The sequence below is a fragment of the Athene noctua genome, chromosome 1 (assembly GCF_965140245.1).
Source record: "Athene noctua chromosome 1, bAthNoc1.hap1.1, whole genome shotgun sequence".
In the NCBI taxonomy this organism is placed as follows: Eukaryota; Metazoa; Chordata; class Aves; order Strigiformes; family Strigidae; genus Athene; species Athene noctua.
Window position 1 is genome coordinate 123,841,351 of NC_134037.1, and position 22,059 is coordinate 123,863,409.

Sequence of the window (22,059 nt, forward strand, 5' to 3'; positions counted from 1 at the left end):
GCTGAAGGATGTCTGCATCCAGGAAACTGGGGATCCGTGCAGTGACTGTGCCTCGCTTCCTGCTATTGCGCAGTTACATGCGTGTAAGCGATAGATGCTCCTTTCTGCCAAGCTTGGCATTACTGTGGCACCCAGGGGATAATTAAACCAGGTTCTCAGCTCCTGCTGGCCCCCACAGCATCAGTTGGGGTCATTCCAGCTACCACCACAGCTTGCTTTGAGCCTCCTGAAACCTGCTTCCCAGGTAGGCCCAGCTCCAAAGGTGCCCTCAACAGTGAATGCATGGGACTGCTGCCTATCCACACTACTTTTAAATAACTGGGTGGGTGCAGTCTGGGTGTTAGTAAAAAATAATGATATTTAAGGCAATTTTTCAGATTTATTAAGAGAGATATTTATAACTGTGCAGCGCAGTTTGTGACTGTTAGAGGGACTAAACCTTCATCCTGATAAATTGTACTTTGAGATGCTTTTACTTGTTTTGAAACATTATTTCTTGGTGCTTTTCAAAAAATATTTTCTGAAAATAAACAAATTACCAGTAAGAGAGTACATTTTATTATAGAACTGTTCTGTTTCTATTCAAACAATGTATTTGGGAGATGAATTTTCTTAATTTGCTAACTAATAATGTCATTCTTTTTCTTTAGAGGTAATTCTAACACCTTAATAACCCTGTAGGATACTTATTAAAATATAAGAGATTAAATTCTAATGAGCACACTACAGACGTCTTCTTGAAAGGGCTTCCAGGAAGGGATCGCTCTAAGAAAAAAAGATTAAGTTTATTTTCTGACCTATAACAAAAGGGAGAATGTAGTACAGAGCTGTAAGCACCTACATGAATAACCATAAATTAAGTAGTGTTTCCCTGGTTAGGCAGTCATTTATCCCCTAGAATGCTATGCGTGAGCAGTCAGAAAGTCTCCCTTTTTCCCAGAATAGATGGTTAAGAGACTTTGCTATACATTAGCCTTAACTGTACTACTTCTTGTATATAAGTTCTGATGGATTTACAAGGAGGACATCTGGGCCTTTGTCAAGCTTGTAGATAACCCATGGAAGAAGATACACAATGCAAACACCTTCTGCATTACTGTACAATCAGAAAATGACCTGGTGGGAGGAAGGTGGCATCATAGAGCCGTAGCAATAAGATCTTGGAAATCCTTGGAGGCCAGATCACGGAGAATGGGCTGTGACCATCATTGTGGTCCTACCCGGCTCATAGAAGGAGTGAAATGTTTTGTTTTACTCCCTGATTTCTCTAAGACTGTTAGCACCTCGGCTTTGGATTCACTGTAATAAATTCTGTATCCGTGGTAAATAATGCACACTCAGTTGAAATAAAAAGAGGTTTTCCTGGTAAGTTCAGTACGAGCAGAATAGAGCTCATAGTACAGTTCTTGACCAGCTTGAGGAGGGAAATATAAACAAATCTGTGTCCTACAGATCAGGAAATAATTGTGGATGATGGTTTACTATTAAAAAGATTAGCACTGATTTGGGGACATTAGGAAAAGCCATTAGTGTACTAGCAGCAAAAAATATTGTAACGAGGTGAAACATACATTGAAGCTAAAGGTGATGAGTACTATAAAACCAGTCAGAATTAAAGCATGGAGGAACTGTGATGTAAATATCCTACTTTCTTAGTATATCATATACTATAACATTAATGATACAATAACATGATATTTAGTAACGCAAAGCAGTAAAATACAATTGATGGGGAGGACATATTAATTACCAGCATTTGGGCTGGGTATTGTGAATCTCCTACAAAACCTGTACTCCCAAATTATGAACTAATTTTTGCCAAGTGATATATCATAAATGAACTAAAACCAGTACACACAAACTGTTATGATACCCAGGTGATCAAAGGTAAAGCATTTATATTACATTACTGTTTTCCTCTCACACCAAACAAATAATTTAGAAAAACTTAGTTGAGAGGAAAGTAGTGAAGTAGATATGGGATATATTGCATTAAGATGAAAGACACATATAAGGAAAATGTAGAGATGCTTTTGCAGTGCTGGAAGCATCATAAGAGAAGGAGCAGGAGCATGTGTTGTATTAAAGGGGATAAAAATAGAGCGTACTACTAATGGAAAGGTGAGCAATAAACAACATGAGATGTTAGGCAAAGCAAACAATGCAAGAGAAGACAAGAGAGTAAAGTAAAACTAGAAATAAAAATAAGCTGGAAAATAACCATGCCATTGCTTCAACAAAGTTGAAAGACATCCTCCCCACACTTTTTTTTGTTTCTGTTGGACTCCACACAACCAAAAAGATACCGTTCTTTACCCAAAAGCCATGCAACCTAGTGTGAAGACCAAGGCAACAGACAAAATGAATGCAGTGCAAGAAAGGTATAGGATAATGGTGATATGCTCATACAGTTTTACGCATTGTGGTACATCAGTTGATTGAACCAAAATTCTTCTTTTTTTGTAGAACTTGACTGTAGGTGAAAACATAAGAAGGATGATGTTAAACTTCAGCCAGTCTGGCAGAGGTTGCGACAGGTTGCCCAGAGAGGCTGTGGATCTGCTATCCCTGGAGGTTTTTAGCACCCAACTTGTAAAAACTCTGAATGCCCTGATGTGAATTCAGTGCAACCTTGCTTGAGGCAAAAACTTGAACTAGAGACCTCCTGCGCACCCTCCAGCCACGGTGAGTTTGTGATTCCTTAATTTGGTACAGGCTATGATTCTGTATGCATCACAAGCACTACCTCCTGGGTGGTAATGAACTGAAATGTGCCTGGAGAAGACATTTGCCTCCAATCTACAACAGGTCCATAGGAACTGAGGAATTTAAACCCGAATCAATCAGAAATGGTGAGAACAGATAGCCATGAATAGATGGCATCGTTTGGAGGGGAAAAAAAAAACCAAAAGAAACAAACCAACCAACGAAAGAAAAGAGATTGAAAAGCAAAGAGTTGAAAACTTAATTCATTTTTTTCTTGTAACATACAAACTAAATGTATATTTTTAGTGATTCCACTGATTTTGATGATACATGATATCTTAAAAATAGTAAGATGTATAACATTTACATTCAAGACAGCCTAGCTTTCATCAAGAAGTATTTTGTACTTGCTTTGCACTATATATAAATTTAAAATTTTGACTTGTCTTTCCAATTCTTACATCTTTTATCTCCTCTCTGTGCTCATTCTTTCAACTCTCTTAGATTTTTTTTTTTTCCTGGCTGGCTACAAAGTTGTTGTAAAAGACAAAACAGATAAAATAGCGGACTTATGAAAGTGGATGTCCCCTCTTGTGAGATCTCAATTTCCTTAGTGGAGTATATATGACCTTCTTTCATTTTTGACACTTGAAAGCTTTCTTCAATAATGTCATTTCAGTCTAATTTTATACAGTCAGCATGTTGGATGTCTTTTTAAAGTACTCCCATCTTTTATTGTTTTTAGCAACCAATTAGTTCCCAGCCCAACTAGTCCCAGTTGCTCAGCTGTATACTGGGGATTTGGCATAATAGCATGTTGGAATAAATCACTCACCTTCTGCCCCTTGCAGTCTTAAAATACAAATCAAAGCCCAGATGTAGAAGTGTGCAGTGACAATCAAAGAACCAAAACAACAAAATGCATCTGTTTACCTCTGCTTATAGTCACCCCACATAAACCTTCCTAATACCAGGATGCTGTTTTTCTGGAAAGAAAAGAAGCAATAATTTAAGGAATTTTATAATTGGGAAATATTTCTACTACTATTGTAGATTAATACTATGCTTTCCTCTGCTTGATCTGATCACATTTAATTATCTTCTGTCCTTGCAAAGCCACTTGATGATGTGATTCTCTTGATTATAAAAAAGTTGTACACAGCAGAGGTCAAGTTCCCAACAGTCATGCAGTACGTCACTGGTGCTGGTTGAAGTCAATAGAATTACTTTTATGTACTTCCAGTTTGAGCACATGGTTAAGCCCTGTTTTTTTTCTTTTTTCTCTGTTCTTCTGTATTGAGGTCACTCTGACTGTTTCATTCTATTTGTGCTTTCAATCTACATTTTTTGTAGAGGACATTGTAGGCTGAGCAGGAATTCCACATTTTCAAGTGGCACACTGAAAAGTGATTTCCTGCTTAAAAGTTTTCCCTTTTATTAAGTACTTTCTGGAATACATCTTAGTTCATTCTGATACAATATGACTCAGACTAAAAGGTAGTTCTGTTTCCAGCAGCCACTGGCGGAGGCCTGCAAAGGCTTGTGCAAGCACCACCACCACAGCTACAAACATCGGAACTGTGGCAAACTCCCTGGAAGCTGCCACCAGGGTGCCAGTTTGGCATTCCACTCCCCGCTCCACTGAGTCAGCTCCAAGGTGGGACACTTTGCTTTTCTTCCTCTTTTCCTCTGTGAGTCAGGAATAGTGCCAGGAGCAGAAGACATTTTCAGTCTAGATCAACTGCTGGGTTTTTTTTAACCTTGTATTTTTATCTCTTCCATATGATGCTGATCCCAGAGAGGAGCCCAAGTTGAACATTCATGTGTTGTTTCTGAGTCTTCTGCTGCACATAAAAATTCAGGTCTGTGAAGGTTCTTTTGGAAACTCTGGAAAGCTCCTTCTCCTTTACCTTTGCGAGCATGGATTTCAATCACAGGATATGGCTGGTGGGAACAGTAACATTCACCATATTGTAGCAGTCAGCTACAGTGCGGTAGCCATTGTGATAATGAAAACATGCATCAGTCTCACACATAATTACACCTGATGCTTCTGAACTGTAATTAAGTTTTAGGACTTCCGCAAACTTTGGGAACGTGCTCCATTCGTTTCCCTTGTAAGACCAAACTGTGTTAGGATACTGTTGTGTTGGAACTATGTTTTCCAAAATAATTGACTTAAAATAGGTGACTTCAGAGGATTTACAATTGCTCTTTTACAGTTTGTGATGCTCTAATAAATCAAATTAAGACGAGTGCCTATCTAAATACTAGAAAATAAGTCTCACTTGTCAAAAGAGTCGCTTAGTAATGTGTATATATTAGATTAATTGAATAATTATCTCAAATTATTTTGTGTTTAATATTTTATTTACTTAGTATCAAAACTGACCATTTCCAGATACCAGTATAACGTTAGTGATTAAACTGAAACACTATGCATCTGACTACTTATGAAATAGTATTGTTAGTAAATCATATTAACAAACATATCAACAGTACAGAAACATTTTTCTTCTGTTTGTTTGAATAGTTACCACATTATTTGATGGACCAAAATCTGTTTCACTGAAAAAATGGATTAAAATCAAGGAGCTGTAAGAAACACATGAGTATAGTGCCTTTCATCTTTCTCTCCAATCACCCAGTTGGACAAATGGGGCTTGTAGTTACCTGCCTCTTCTTTACTTCATTTGCTCAAGGTAACAAACAAGAGAAATTACAGGTAACAGTTTATCAAATGTTTGTGGTCACTTAATTCCCTCCCAACCTGTCCATACTCATCTTTTTATTAACAGAAAGTTGACCCAGGTGAGCTAGTAGATTGAAAGGGCAAAAGGTAGGATGTAACTGTCAAATAAAAGATGGATGATGTGCATTTTAGGTTTTAAATGCACTTTAGTGTATCTGAGAGTGAATTTTCTAATAAAAGATGACATTTTACCAACGATATTGTCGAAGTCTTGTGAAAAGAACTTGGAACAGTTCTAGTATGTAATATGAATGGACAGGAGAGAGACTTCGTGGATAATCTACGGGGCTGTAAGTTTGCATTTGAATTTCCTGTGGTGGAAGCGTGCATCAGCACAGAATTTAATCAAAATCAATAAGACCATGCATAACACACAGGTTGCTACACAAGCAAGCTTTGATCTGTAAGAAAAATAATGGTTGAACTAAATTTTTATTAAATATAAATAATTTATAAACCCATTTTAGATTTTTATATTGCTCTGTTATTGGCATAATAAATCAATTTTCTTTAATAACTACTGAAATTAATACATTTAAAAATGTACCTTCACACACATGAGGAAGGCATTTTCTCTTAACATGTGAAACTGTCCATAATGTTCTGTTACTTTTTTTTAGTGAGGTAAAAATTGAGGAAAGAATCCCAATTTAAGTTTCCATTAAAAATTTTTATCAATTAATTGTAATTACATTTATATTATGAAAGTTCAAAAACATTTAACATTGTTTTAAGATATCTTGATTTAATCTTTACCTTTTTCACTGTATTCAGTGAAAAGTTGAATAAACAGCATAAATACCAGTGTAATAAAGGACTGCTTTCCATTCTACACAATGAAAAGGACTGCTTACTGTCATTTTAATTTCTCTTAATTTCACTTCTTTTTGTTTCATGCCCCAGCACTTAACTTTGTAGCAGTACAAGAAGCTCTTGAAATGAATTCATAATCAAGACAGTTTCTAAAAAAAAAAAAAAAAAGAGGGCGGGAAAAGAAAAAACAAAAATAATTTGTGTTAGATGAGATTAAAAAATCTTTTAGGTAAAAAGATTTAAAAATTTGTTTACCTATGGATTCTGTTTGCACTTTGTGTACTATTTTGTTGGGTTAAATTTTTATAAAATAATAAAGGAAATAAAAATATAAGAAGTGAAAAATAAGGTAAACATGCCTGTACAGTCATTACTGCACATTATTAAAAAAAAAAAAAATCAAACAAACAAAAGAAAGAAAAAACCCAGAGCAACTAAAGAAATATACTTTTTTTTTTTTTTTTTTTTTTTTGTAGCATTTACTGCAAATAGAAGAGTGCTTTTATCTGTATAAATATACTTTGTGAAATATAAGGAAGTAAGAATTTATTCCAGGTAACTCATGTTCCATGACCTTTGAACTGAGCATACCTACTTTTCAGGTTACGTGTAGTTCATAGGCATGTTTTAAACTGTTTCATGGGGCAGTAGCTTCTGACAGTTGATATAAATCTTATACAATAGTAGATATAAATTTTCTTCTCATTAAACACGGAGAAGTTCATCGTCCACCAGCGCAGGCCCTGGCCCCGCGTTCTGTTGTGTTCATCAGTCAGACATGTCTAAGTGCCCTTCCCTCTTTTGCAGAGAATTTTCCAAATGTTTTTAAGACTACCCCGTTCTGGAACAGCCCACTTCCATTCCTGTCCTCTCCATTTCTCCACCAACTAATATTTTTATCCTTCCTTTAAGATCCGTGTCTCAGACTGCCACTCTCCTTCCTCTCTTCTGATGTGCCTTGTATCCCACACCACAACAGACCTCCACGGAGCTGTTGCTTATCCAGTGGCCACAACCTGCCACCTCCAGGGACCTAAATCTCCTCGGATTTACCCCGCCATAGGCTCAGCATGTGATCTGCTTTTATTTTGGTCAAGACGGTCGATGACGATCATAGTGCTGTGTGTAGGTGCTTAGTGCTAGTTTGGTTGGATGACCCAGCAGTTTGAATTGAAGCTCAAGCTCTCCTTTGGTACATTTATTCACTTAAATAGTGTAGTATTCACTCTTGTGTTAATTTACATTTCCTATTATATCTCTAACAGGAACTCTCTAACCAGTTATTACTTTATCCATAAGTTAAATGTCCATTTTACAGCTATTAGTAGAAACCTTTATTCTGCCCAGGCTATATATCTCTTAAATGCTACTTTTGGACATGTCCCAGTTTTCCTGTAGAATGTCACCAGTGCATTCTCTAGGCCTTGGATGGGCTAAATACACCCAGATCATGAGACAAATGCCAATTTCCTATCAGTCTCAGTTTCATGCTCTTTGTTCCAGCAGAACCTTTTTAAGCCTTCTGAGCATTGCCGTAGCCCACCATGTATACAGCTCTCCACAGTTTTCTCAGAAAAACAACCTCCTGTTTTGCAGCCTGATTGGTTTTCATCCAAGTACTGAAATGCTGCTTTTTAGATAAATTTTCCCACCATGTGTGATACTGCTGATCAGTCCTCTGGTTTAAGGCCTCCAGAATCTACAAGCGTAAGCAGCAAAGGACAAGTCACACTCATATTGAAGTCAGTGATGTAATTTCTTTCTGCTTCAGTGGAAACAATTGTACCACCAGCAACTGAGGAAAAAAAAAAAAAAGGAATGATAATTTCTTATTGGAATTGGAATGTTTGTACACTTCTATTTTTAAGCTGAAGAATGTTTTTTTCTCCATCTTTTATCTGGTCTTCCATTTTGGTACTGGTATAAACATCAGGCTTCATGTTTTTCCTTTTAGGTAAATACTTTCTTTACATATTTTCAAAAATTATGGTTATTGGAGCTGCTTTTACAAATGAAACTGAAGAATGTGTGCAGATGCCCTGTATAGGATTAGTTTTCTCTCTTCCCGCTTCTCGTCCAATAAGCATTGATTTATAAAATGTGGAACAGATCCCACAAGACACTAGAATATTCAGTAGCTTGGTAAATGTGCAGTGATAGGGGTTCAAATATTTGCTCCCCATCACACAAGCAAGCATGACCTAAACTCTCTTTTTTTTTTTAATGCCAGTTTACCTGTTAGGTTCTCTCGCATTTCTATTATCAAGATGAGAAAACTGGGCTACCAAAGCACATCACCCAGGCAAAATGAAGACATTAAGACAGGAAATAATAATATACCCTTAGGAGGTGATCTAATACAAATATTTAAATATGATTTGTAACAGGGAATCTTAGTCTGATTTTTAACTGGTTACAAGGTAAACGCTGAACACTCTCTCGCCTCAGTATGTGTGGTAAGACTAAGGATTTGGCTGTAAGGAATTGTACCATGACCTAAGATTAACGGTAATAGTAGAGGTGTTAATGTGTTCGTCAATCAGAAACTATGAGAAAAGAAGTTGAAACGTTGCTGTGTTGGGCCTCACCTTTCTTTGTTAGAGGTCAAGCAAAAGGAAAGCCTGTTCTTGATCGGAAGGTGTATGTAAGATATTCTCTGTATGATTTACCTGAAATGATGCATTTTCCGTGTGACTTGACTTCACCCAGGCATCGACAACTCACCATGCACTGCTCTTTATAGGTAAAGTTGTGCTGGTTCATAAGCATTATGAGGCAGGTGAAGGCCATGAGGTTATCCTTTGTCACCCCAACCCCTCATAACTCCCATGAAGCTTCAAGTGAAGCACCTGCCAGCACCTACTGTGTTCTGGGGCCAAATCAGTTCACAGAATCACAGAATCATCTCGGCTGGAAAAGACCTTGAAGATCATCCAGTCCAACCATTAACCTCACACTGACCGTTCCCAGCTCCACCAGATCCCTCAGCGCTGGGTCGACCTGACTCTTCAACCCCTCCAGGGGTGGGGACTCCGCCTCTGCCCTGGGCAGCCCGTTCCAACGCCCAACAACCCCTTCTGGAAAGAAATGCTTCCTAATAGCCAGTCTAACCCTGCCCTGGTGCAGCTTGAGGCCATTCCCTCTTGTCCTGGCAGTTGTTCCTTGGTTCATGAGACTCATCCCCAGCTCTATGCACCCTCCTCTTCACCTACACGAGGAAGGCCCTTTACCTTCATGCGCACACAAGTGAAGTTAAGAGGATCTGTACAGCTGCAGGGAAGCTTCTCTGTGTGTTTATTTAGTGTACGGAAGTTTAGTGTTTATTTAGACAAGGAAAAAATCAATCTCAGGAAGGAGGAGGGAAACCCTGATCGCCCGGCTGCAGCCGCGAGCGGCCTTTGTCCCCGCACCGGTGCGGGGACACGAGCGGAGCCCCCCGCACCTATGTTTAAACCCACCCCGGCAGCAGTTTGCTCCGGGAGGCTGCCGGGGGAATCCCGGCAGACGACGGCGGGAGGGAGCGCTCGGCCCCCCCCAACCCCGGGGCCGGGTTCTGCCGCCCCCATCCCCCCGCAGGCCGCGGCCCCGACGCCGTCACTTAGCAACGGCTCCCGCCCTCCCGGCCAATCGGCGGCGCGCTCGGTAACGGCCGGCAACCCGGAAGCAGAGGGCGCTGGGCCACGCCCTCTCGGGGGAGGCGGGGCGGGGGGCGGTGGCGGAGGGCGGGGCGGGGCGGGGCGGGACGGGGGGTGCTCGCCCGCTCCCTCCCGCCCCGCAGGGGCACCGATCGCGGCGCCGCCGCCGCTCAGAGCGGCCACTGTCGCACCCAAGCACCCCCCACACCTGCCCGCCCCGGAGAGCTCCCCCGCCCCGAAAAGAAAAACTTCAACGCCCCTTCCCCCGCCCCACCGCCCCCCATAACCCAGCGCCGCCGTCCGCTCCGCCGCCGCGGTCAGGCCTCTCCTGGCCGGGGCGTCCGCCGGGCCCGGTCCGGCGGCGGCGGGCGGAGGAGGGGGCTGCTGAGCGGCGTCTGCCGGAGCCAACGGGCGGCGGGGAGGGGGGCGGGCGCTGCGGGGGTGTCGGGTTAGAGCGAGGCGTGACCCAGCTGACGGGCGCCGTGCGGAGCCGGGCGGCGGGCGCGGAGCCGGCGGCGAGCGGGAGCGGCAGCGGCAGAACAGCGGCGCGCGGCGTCGGTAGCGGTCGGCTCTGGCGCGGCGTCTCATCCACCCCCTTGTGAGCCTGGGGAACCTGCAGCTCAAAGCCGCCGCCAGCCACACCACCATGTACTCCGGCAACAAGCGGAAAAAGCTCTGGCGGGAGGAGAAAGGTATTGCCGCCCTTCCCGGGGCCGGGCCTGGCCCCGCTTCTCCCGCCTTTACCTCACGGTGACCCATGCCGGGGGTTGGGGGGGAGTCCCGTCCCCTCAGAGCCGCCGCCTCCCCGGGGGGTGCCTGGCGGCGCTTCCCGCGCCTGGGGCTGAGGTGACGGGTGGGGGAGGGGGGCGCTCTGCCGTTGTCCTCGGGCTCTTTCCCCTGAAACACCCCAAAATCCCGCACAGCCGGGGTTCCCCCCCGCCTCTCGGCAGCCACAAGGGTGGGGGGGGACTCCGGCTATGCGAGATTTGGGGGTGTTCCACACCCCACACCCCCCCTTCCACCGTCGGTTATCGCTGAGTAACTTTGCCTGTGAGGAGCGGGCCCCTGGGGCTGAGGGTAGCCGGGCTTGGGGAGGAGCAGCCGCTCTCCTGAGGGCTTCCCGCCCCCTAGTCACCTTGTGGAAGTATTTTCAGGCCGAAAAGTTAAGCACATGCCGTCAAAACGTGCTTTTTCTCATTTTAGGGCATATGTTTTCCAGGGAAAATATGCTTTATTGGTATGGCTGGTATAACGCACTTCAGCTTCTAGTGTTGATCAGCTGGGGTGAGGTATTTGGGGATTGGGGGCTCTCAAAACAGCCCCCCCCCCCCCCCCCCGAAAAATACTTATTCCTTGTATTTTTTTATAAGGACCCCCACCCTGTGTAGTCTCAGTTTATAAAACCCTAAAGTCAAACTCGAGAGCGCGAAAACCGTGGGACAAGCATTTTATTCAGACCTTGCCATTTTGATACTTTCTATTGATCACATGGAGGGCAGTGTCAAAATTAAAAGCAACTCAGACAGTTGAAGTATAATGTTTACGTTGGCTGTGAGGAAATGTTTATTGCCTGGTGTGTTTACAAATAATCTAGAAATATGCCAGGAGGAGAGGAAGAAAAACAAAACCACACCAGTGGGTCGTATTTTAAGGGTTTTTTTTCTTTCATCACCACTCTGACCGTGTGTTTCAATTCAAGAAGGCAGAAAACCGGTTTGAAGGACAGGATTCATCCTTTTTGTTTGTGGCAGAAATCAAGTGCGTGTTTCTAAGGAAAAATTGTTAAAACACAAATAAACTGCTCCTGTCAAACTCTTTTTCAAATGAAGTGAGTTTTGTTGCAAGCTTTTCTCTTTCAAAACTGTCTTACAAAGCACGTTTCTGTAGTTAAGGTGAAGCAACAAATTTCTACCAGACATTTTAAGTTTCTGTTTTCAGTAGAGAAGATATAGTTAAATCTTCTCAGGCATTGCATGTGTGTGATCAACTGTAACTGACTTTCCCTTTGCAAGTCCCTAACGCTGTATGCTGTTACCTTCAAAAAATTATGGTTTTGTGCTGGGGGCACATGGGAAAAGGTTTCCGGTAGGCTCCGGTGAGCGTTCCAGTTACTCCCACTTGTTTCTTCCAGCTCTGCTGCTGTCTGTGGGAATTCATAGCCTGGCCTGTGAACTTGAACCCTTGGTAGGGAGGGTCGAGTGGAGGGGCTGGAGGCTAAGCTGGAAACCCAAGCTGCAGGCACGCTTTCCTTGTTGTAGTCAGCAGTGGGCACGATGGTAATGGTGATGTTACCAAATGCAAACCAGAGCTAATGCCTGCTGGTGAGATTTTTCTATCCAGGGGAGCATGCTTGTGGATGTCAGCTGGCCAGAACTCAGTGTCTCTTTGCCTAGTGAGAACGGACAGTGTTTATTGGTCTTCTGCTCCAGTAACTCTTTTCCAGCATCGTACTGATGATCCTGGCCTGCGGTATTTTCAGTGAGGAGGGCAGAAAAAACTTCTGTGTTCATTGTTGGCATTGCTCTTTAGCTTTCAGTACTTTCTCTGCTAGAGAGAAAAACTACAGAAGCCCAACTTCCTTCCTTTCTACCCACATTGTACTTTTGAAATCAAATCTTTTGTCAGGTCTGTCTTTGCCTTTCTCAGGTAGTCCTGAACCCCTGTGAAGCTGCCTATGCTTGCTGGTTCTACTCTTCCTGTGAAGCTCTGAGTGCAATCCTTCTCAGCCTTTTATATTCTGAAGACCTTTTTACAAAGAAAAAGCACTGATTGCTAAATATTGAGTTCAAACCCACTGACAATACATTTGCTTTTCTTAATTACTTTTGTGGTAATTAAGGGTTGGTCCATGCTCTCCCAGGAGACTCTCTGCTTGAGGACAGCTGAAATGGAATACGAGCAGGGCAACAGTTGATTTCAGTCTTAGATGCAGGACTGCTCTGCCTGCAGACTTTGAAAGGCACTTCATAAAGCTACAGGCAGAAAACCGCTTGCAGCTGAGGCTGTTGGAAGTGTCTTTTCAGAGGTTTGTGTATAATTAAGACTCAGTTTAAGTTCTCTCTGCTGATTCGCAAGAGCAAAGTTGTATAAAACCTTCCTAGAGAGAGGAACTTGTGTTTTGAAGGCACAGAACTGGCTAACTGGCTCTGTAACCTCTTCAGCAAAAGGCATTCATAGTTCCTCTGCCTGTCAGTCCCTCAAACCTGGCACACTCTCTTAGGTTTGCCTTTCTGTAGTACTTCTAATGGGCACATTAAATACTTGGTGTTTTGTATGCCTGAAGATCAAATAATGGAGTTAAGTGCATATCTGTTGTGCATAACGGTGATCCTAATCATGTTAGCTTTACTTTTGGAGTTGTAAATATCCAATTAAGATACCAAGCCTGAATAATGGGACAGAAATGTTTTTGTCAACTCAAGAAATTGGTAGTACTGTCAAAAATATCAAAAAAACCTTATTTTGATAAGGCAATCTGTGCTCAAAACCTGCCTCTGGTTATTAGACTGTGCTGGCCTGCATAATTAGGAAACTTTATTTGGAGAAAAAAAAAAACCAAAACCCAGTGAAAGTTATTTTCTTTTTCTTTTAAGGTTTGATCTGAGAAGCAGTTTTCATATTCAGCTTGTTCACTCCTCCTTCAACTCGAGATGAAAATATTCTTTTCATGTCCATCTAGTCCTTTGTGCCCAAGGCAAATAATATGGGTCTAGCCCTCCTCTACAGCCCTAAAAACTCTTGAATCATCAAAGAGCATTTATTACTGATTAATGTGTCAAGAAAAACTACTAGTATGGTAATAATAGTGCAGTGCCAGTGGTAAAAACAGACCCAGAGATCTGATTAGGGTATGGGCGTCATGATATGCTCTACAGCTTAGTCTGGGTTTTTCCTCCCCCCCTCCTTTTGGAAGGGGAAGAGCTCTGCGTGGTACTGAGCATCGATGAGGTGGAGTGGGAGAAGAAGATGTGGCTGCAGAAATCAGGTACAGGGTCTTGTTGAAGCACTGGGGTTGTTTGCAGTGTTGCATCTTTAGGATGGTTTTTTTCTTATCTTAGAACTTAGTCCACTTACAGCAAGGTCTGAAGAAGAGTGAAGTTGGCAGTAGCTGTCATAATTGTACAATTTTTGAGGCTTCACCTTTTTACTAAATATCTGAAAAAAAGATGTGACTTTCTTAGGACAAAACAATCATCCATATGGGTTTTAGGGAGGTTACCAAGTGTGTCACATTAAAGCTCTAATAAAAATCTCTAAAGCTTAACCTGTGGTGCTCACTTTAAATCCAGGTTCTGTTTAGCAGAACTTTAAATTGAGCAGATGCAGTTCGTGCTGGTCCTGGTCTGCTATTTTGAAGTGTACTTAGCTGGTGGATGGCAGTGGGCCTTCCTAGCACTTGGGATTATGTTCAACCAAAGTTTGTCAGATTTACATGATTGTATTATTTACTCTTGAGTACCTAACGGATATCCTAGTATTTTCTACAGCTACTGATTTTTTTTTTTTTTTTTTTTAAATTTTTCCAACTGAAATGGGATTAAACGCCACTGGATGTGGTTAAAGCGAATGACTAGTTTTCTCATGCTTAAAATGACATTGTTTGTAGAAAAACAAAACAAGCAAACAAAAATACCTGTCCTATCACTCCAGCCATCTAGAAAGCAACATAACATTTGTTTTAGCTTTCATTTCTTTTGTACCATAGTAGCACTTTGTTAATGTTGTGCCCTGCCTTTACTTGCTGGCATTGGTAAATTTGTTTCAGTTAAAATGGTTCAGTTTTGATCTTCCTAACTTTTTTTTTTTTTAAAGGTCTGGTTTACAAACGCAGAACCTGAAGAATAATAGACCGCAATACCAAACATACTCTATAAAACAATTCCCTACTTGATAAACTTGCTGTTAGTTCTCTGATCCTTGAATTAAAGTGGGAGGAAGAAGAGGAACAGTAGCGATGTGGGGAGGAAGTCTGGACAGTTGAGAGAGTGGTGAAGAGGCATTTCGTTTTGCTGGACTGGGATATCCAGAAATAGTCATGTGCAGTTGTTCAGATGCTCTGTGGTTTACTCCTAGTACTTGTAACTCATTTAATCACCTGTGCTTGGTTCTCTCAAATGGCATTTAATTGCAGCAAGGACATTGAATTGGTGACTACTTGGTCAGTATGCAAGAATATATGAAAACTTGCAAACATTTTTTTATTTCTCTTTCCCTTAAACAGAGCGTTTGCTAAAGATGACCTTGGAAGAAAGACGCAAAGAGTACTTAAGGGATTATGTTGCACTGAAAAATATTCCAACATGGATGGAAGACTTAAAAAGTAAGAGCGAAAGTGATGGTAAGTAAAACAGGGGAATCCCTTTAAATGTAGGACATTCTGTTTCCTCAGTCTGAAGTTACTTCTAGGAGGGCCAAGATTTAGAACCCGTGTTGTTACTACCAGTGACAGCCTAACGTGGGGACGAGGGCACTTTGGGGGCAGGGGGGAAAATCCCCAGCAATGTTTCTTAAAGCCTCACTGCTGTCCACTAATTCTGCAAGCACCCCAGACCGAGTCATAAAAACACTGATACCCTTAAGTGTGTAAAATAGTTATTCTCAGTGTGAGTCAGTATTACTTTCCAGATGCTCCAACAGTCAGCCAAGCCTAATGAACTTTGTCTTTAAAACTGAGTGAGCATAACGATACAGGGAATCTGGACAAAGTAGTGTTGTTCTGGTACGTGGCTGAAAAGCAGAGGAGAAGTGTGCGAGTTGTGTTGTTTTTCTAAAAATCCAGAAATGGCAGAAGTTTGGGTTTGAAGCCTCACTTATGGTCCTGCCTGCTTTCTTGGGTTGAGGAACAGTAGCCTGGCCTGGATTAACTCCCTTTCTCATGGCGTGTACAGCGTTACTGCAGTTACAATCATCAGTAGAGTTGTCTAAATACTTGCAATGAAGGCTTGGTCAAAAATGAGAATCCAATTCACTTACAAAATTATGTACTGAATACAGAATTGTTGATGTTCTTCATGTAGTTCTCTTTCATCCACACAGGGGTGTGGAAGAGGAGGGATGCCTTCTGAGCTGTTTTGCTCCTCCTTTTTTATTTCCATGTCTTGTTATCCTATTTGGCTGCAGCTTGTGTTTTTTTGGAGGGGGATATAACAATGAGACCTAAAGTGTTTCCTGTTCCTGCAGATTCAGGACTAGTATTGAGATCCTTCTGTTATTGTTAAGGGCAAATACTGGCCTGTGTGAACACCTGTGTAGAGTAATCTTATGGCAAGCGTGATCTTTATGATAATATTCCAGGTGAGATGAGGCCTGGAACTGATCAGCTGTTTTTAATAAAATGGGAAAGCTATAACACTTAATTTAGCACAATCTGGAGGAGCCGACAGAGTTGCAGATGCCATTGTCATAAACAACTAATGCTATCATCTACTCCTAAAAGCTTTTGAAGTGAAAATATGTCAGAGGTTGCTGAGCTCTTCAATGCTGATGAGTGGTTGTATTAAAACAGTACCCATAGACCTCTCGCTCCCATTAGTGTAGGCCTTTTATATCTTACGACATCAGGAAGCTGGTCCATCTAGAAAACAAAGGCTGCATAAAAATAAATAAGATGACCTGACTTCTCCAAAGTTCATTTTGGGAGCCTGTGGTACATGGGGATAAGCAATATATCATGTGGTTTAACTGGGAGACTCCTCCTCCATTCTAGCCTAAACTATGTTTTCATTCTGACTACTCTCAGATTCTGTATAATGTGCTAAAATTCACAGATCTTGTATTACTTGGGCTGCTGAATGTGACAAGGTGTGGATTTACGTTGTGATTGCTGTTACCCTTCACATAAGCAAAATGTCAGTGTCTAATATGCAGGTATTGAATCATGGCAGTGGTGAATTTATTTTCTTGTAGCTGCTCTTGCATTCTTTCTGTTAGTACCCAGTACACTGCAAAAAATGCTGGAAGGCAAATGTGCTGAAACACTCCTCTGCTACTTGAAGCTTTTGTTATACTGTGCATCCAGGAGAAAATATCCATAGTTGCTTGTTTTCTTTGATGTATTTGTTGTAAATAAGCTGTGTGGAACACAGATCTTTAGAAGGTTAGACTGCTGAAATGTTTCTGTGTTTCAACTGGTCAGTACAATTAAAAGAAATATGTAGATTAATGTGACTGTTACTGTATCTGTTTTAAATTTTATTCACCTTAAATGTTGACTCCACTCTGAAGGTATCAAGAATGTGTAAGGAACTGTCTTTCTGAGTTAAAATCTGAAAAATTAGAATTTAAGTTGTCTTGCTGATGAAAACTTCAGCTCCCTATACTGGGACATACAGAGGGCAACTGGTACAGCCTAAATGAGACTCTGGAGAGAGCAAGTGAAGTCCCAGGTGTGATGAAATTGGGCATAGCACTGTCAAGTCGTCATCAAGTTCTGAAATTTTCTTCAAGTGAAAGGCTAATTCTGGCAGTGATGAGCTCGAGAGGTCTGAAGGGGTGGGGGGAGGGAAAATCCTCTGTGGGTTTGACAAGCCGAAACAGCAACTGATGGGGAATGTGGAAAAAGTTCTTTACCATTTACTTCCAACACTGTATACAGTGAAAAAATGACAGATAGATTAGTAAAGTGTGGAGTGGCTGTTCAGGAAGAGTGATGAGGAGAAATCAAGAAAGGAACCAAGAACAAATAAAGTGAAGCAGGTGCAATCAATCAGCTGCTGGAGTAGGAGAAGTAGAGAGCATCTGGGCTGGCAGTAGTCCCTGTAGATACTCAACTAGAGATTAAGAATGTTCAGTACTGAACAAATTTTTTTGTACTGACTGGTAGGAAAATTTGTGTGAACAATACAAAAGCTTTACGGTACCCATTTTTAAATGTGAATCACTTGCCAGAGGGTGTTAGGTGGTTCCAGTTAGGCACATGTTTTTGTTATGTGGAAGTTTAACAGAGGATTATTTGAAAAGTCTGTATGTGGAACTGCTGAAACTGAAATGACCTAAAAGGTTCACGCTGGGAAGGAACCAACTTGACTGCCATGATACCTCTGCATGCTCTTTACTGACAAGTTTGGAGAGGGTACTTTAGTATGTGGAGAAAACTGTTTCTTCCCCACCCCTTCTCTACCCTTTGGCATGAAGTTGTGTTCAGAACTAAATTCTAAAGACAACCAGTACAGCTTGGAATAAGTTGATGAGAAGGTAAATTTTGGCAAAGCTGGAAGTCTTTATAATAGAGGGATGTACAACAATGTAAAGGCTTCTGAGGAGTGAAGTTAGGGAATTCTGAACAGCAGCTGACAAGGGTTTTACCTCTTTTTTTTTTTTATACCAGCAAAGGTGTTTGAAAATTGAAAACAGCTGTCTGTAGTTTTTGTCTTTGTTTTGCTCTTCTGTGACTAAACCAAAAACCTACAGTGTTTGCAGGTCTTCTCATATGGAGATGACTAGCCATAAGAAGTTAAGGTGGTGTGTTTGGCATGGAATGTGGTCAGTGTTTCTGATAATTTTTTTTTGGGGGGGGTGGAGGGGAAGTGGCTGCACAGTGTGGAATGCAAGGCCTAAGCCTGGTGCCCACTGCTCTGCACGGAGGGAAGCAGGCTGTTGTGGGTACGTGCATTTCCAGAAGGGTGACCTTGTCAATGCCCCTGGGTTTTGGCGTGCAACTTGTCAGGCTGCACAAGCGCACCTCAGAGATCAAGTATCGTAATTTTGCCCCCCTTCCTTCCACTGCTGTTATTGACAAGTGGCCCTCTTTAATGTCAGAGGGGATGGCAGGAAGGGAAAAAAAGTCTTGAAGTATATTTTTAAACGGAAGCTTTCTTTGTTTTAACCACATTTATTAAGGAAATGAGCTGTCCACTTTGGAAACGAAGAATGAACCTGTCATACAGGGCTGGACAGTACCTATATACTGTAATCCATCGTTCCTCCCACTTCTCATCCTTCAGATACACCAAAGACAGACACATCTCATCTGTTCTGTTACGTACTGTGAAGTAGAGTTCCTTCCTGACAACATGCGAATAATGGACTTGTTTTCTGAAGCTCTAGAATTTGTATATTTTTATTTCAGTGTTATTTATTATATACCACTTTAAGTAGGCACTCATCCTGTACAGCAATTGTAACGTTTTGTGATGCTTGGTGAATAGAATGCCACTGTGTAGACAAATAGAGTGTTTTTTTGAAGCTGAATACATACCTTAGTTTTTTCTTGGGTACACAGTTATTCACAAAGATGTCTGTACTCTTCAGTGGGGAATGCGAGAGATGACTTCAAAAACTTTTTCTTGAAGGCTTTTTGAAAAATTATGGTCTTGGAGTTCTGTTGTCACTGAGTTTTTTGTGCCACTGGTAGAAAAACATTTTGTTGCATTAATGGGATAATCCAGAAAGTAGAATAAATTATATAGTTTAACTCGAGGCAGGTGGCAGTCCTGCTGACTCTCACAGCCTCTGGGATTCATTGGTATAGCAGCAGTGCCAAGAAAACAGCAAATTCAGGTGATGGCTTAAAGATCTTTGCTAATAGTAAGAACTACTTTTGATTGGATGAAGTTAAAAAGGAAGGACACAGTAACTCTTGAGTTACTTTTGTTGAAGATCAAATGACATTGAAGATCTGCATCCTTTTTTTAAGCAAGTCTTGAAGTATGTTTAGATGTTTTGGCATCCTGTGGATTTTCTTAATCTGCTATATTTTTAGCAAATGATATGGTTCAAACTGTATTCAAATTAATCTGCTTTAACACTGAGGGGTTTATGTATAATATAAGGTTTGGATTTAGTAAAAGCGTCTTTGTACTGTGAATCTCTAGCTTTCTAAATATTCACAGTGAGTTGATATAAGATTATAAAGACAAAGCATCTAGATGAGCCCCTTGAAATGCTTCATACTGAAAAGATGATGTGTGGTAACTGAGCTCTGTTGACCAGTGTTTCTTGAGATGGTTAACTAACCACAGGTAGTACTGGGTTCTTCAGAGCATCCCCACGTGGCCCTGGTTAATGTGAATATCTGTCCTGCAGGAACCAGGAATCAAGGTGATGACCATCAAACAGCCTTCAGAAAGTAATGCCATGACTAAGCTGCAGTGAAATTCAGCCAGGTATCTGCAAGTGAGAGATAGCATCTCTAACTCGTTATTTTCAGTGAGTTACACAGTGAAAGAAATCATGTTCTACTAGAACATTAAGATTGTCAAAAGTTGCCCGGCAAATCAACAAGTTCCATCTGTAATAGCTATGTGAAACCAGTGCACTTCAAGACCATCTCCCCCACCAAAAAGTGAAGTCCGTCAGCTTGCATTATCTTTTTTCTTATAGTGACTTTAACAATTGTCTTTAGAACAGATTTCTAGCTGAGCGACAAGGATGAAAGTAAATTGAGACATTTTAGCTCAGTGTGGTGCTTGCTATCTGTCAGTGAAAGAAAATGGTGCTTTTTGTTTCTGAAACTTTGTTTGGTTAAGTTCACAGTACAGCAGTTTTTCTGCTGAGTTCACATAGAAAACTGCAGTAACTTGCATGACACAGGCTCTCTTGCTATTAGCTGTGGCTTTGAATGTGAGTTCAGCTTCACTTAAAACTTGTGCTATATTGAGTTTTGTTCGTCCTTTTCATATATTGGCATGTCGCTCTGTTACTCATGCTAAACATTTTATCCCAAGGTCTCTTGGAGACCAGTGTGTTTAAGGTTAGAAAGCTGTGTCACTTAGATGCGTGTGGAGATCACTGCTTATTAATTGCTGTGTATAAAAGCTGGGGGAGCTCCACTAAAAGACTAACATCTGTGGCTTCTATGAATTCTGTGGAGATCATGGTAACAAATTATTTTGAATACTTGGGAAATAATGTGCTTTCTGTGGGAGTGGCTACAAATCTGTTTGTTCATTTCTGTTGCCTGTTAATGCTACGCATACACTAAGACAGCAGCAGAGGAATTGGAGTAGGAACACCCGATTAGCCTGTTCTAAAGATGATGAGGAGTCTGTGTGCCCATGGCATAATGCAGAGTGACTTGAAGGCTGAGGTGATTCACATTTGGCTGCAACAGATATCGAAGGCTGCCAGAGCGATAGGGAGTAACCGGAGCCCTGTGTGCTCTGCTGCTCCCAGGCTCTTGGCTGCCCTTTTGGGATCTGTCCTGAACAGATGCAAAGCTGCACAGTGGTACAAATCTGACGATGTGATGTACTGACCCCACACACCTTTGTCTTCCTAAACACATACCTCAGCTATTCTTTTCCAAAGATAGCTTTGCACAGCACAGAGATGGGGGAAAAACTCCTCAGGTGGAGGTTTATTTGAGTGTAAACAGAGAAATTACTTTTGGGGGGTGGGGGTGTTGGTCTGTTTAGAGGTGAGTGTTCCTATCTAGTTAGTGATATCCCTGATCTAAGTGCATAAAGCAGTGTGTTTAGTATGGTGGGGGAAAAAAATACAGTAAACAGAAAGGACCAATATGTATTCAATTGACCATGTAATTCCCTGGTGAGCTGCATGAATATAACCTTTATAGGATGGATTAGCTGTCAAAGAAATGACGCTTGTGTTAGTTTTTCTTAAACTGTTTTGGGGAAAACCAAAAAATCTTGCTTTCAGCAAGTGGGAGATGATTATTAAAAAGCAAAAAAATCAACTCTTTTCATATAGATTAAGAACACATAATCCAGTGCAGCTAATCCTCTCTCTATAAGAAAATAAATCACTTTGATGTAATTAAGATGATGACTACTTCTTAAGCTGCTGTTCCATGATATTTTTTTTTTTACATTAAACTCTACACAGCATTAAGTTTATACAGGTCCTTGATAGAGTTGCCATTTTGCATGTAGCTGAGAGAACCCTCTTAACGCCAATGGCAGCCAGTTTCTTGAGGGGCAAAAGTTAATTGTAGGAAACAATACTGCTCTCAACAACAATTTATCCTTATTGAAGGTCCACAAGCTCTCAGTGTGTCTTAAAAAGTAGCAGTAGGTGGAGATGCAAAGGGAAGTTAAATATGTCTTTGCCAGAAAGAATATTTCTAATGTTTAGTTGCTGAGTCTTGACCAGATAAATAACTTCCAAGCTTCTGTCCCATGCTATGTGAGAAACAACCCGATTTTTGTAGCTACTGAACGTCACAGTGTGCTCAAGTTTTGTACAGAGGTCCCT

At 41.3% G+C, this 22,059-nt stretch overlaps 1 protein-coding gene across 4 annotated transcripts in view; it reads left to right on the top strand.

Annotated features, from left to right (window-relative positions):
* The first annotated feature begins 10,387 nt into the window (after positions 1 to 10,387).
* The window catches only part of MACROD2 (mono-ADP ribosylhydrolase 2), an 890,001-nt gene continuing 878,329 nt past the window's right edge, over positions 10,388 to 22,059 (top strand). For 3 of the 4 annotated variants that reach the window (XM_074917676.1, XM_074917770.1, XM_074917932.1), the window contains exons 1-2: positions 10,388 to 10,598; positions 15,128 to 15,244. In XM_074917676.1, the coding sequence (XP_074773777.1) occupies positions 10,553 to 10,598; positions 15,128 to 15,244 (163 nt within the window). In that variant the 5' untranslated portion in view covers positions 10,388 to 10,552. The remainder of the gene's footprint in view (positions 10,599 to 15,127; positions 15,245 to 22,059) is intronic. The other variant, XM_074917836.1, reaches the window with a different exon arrangement.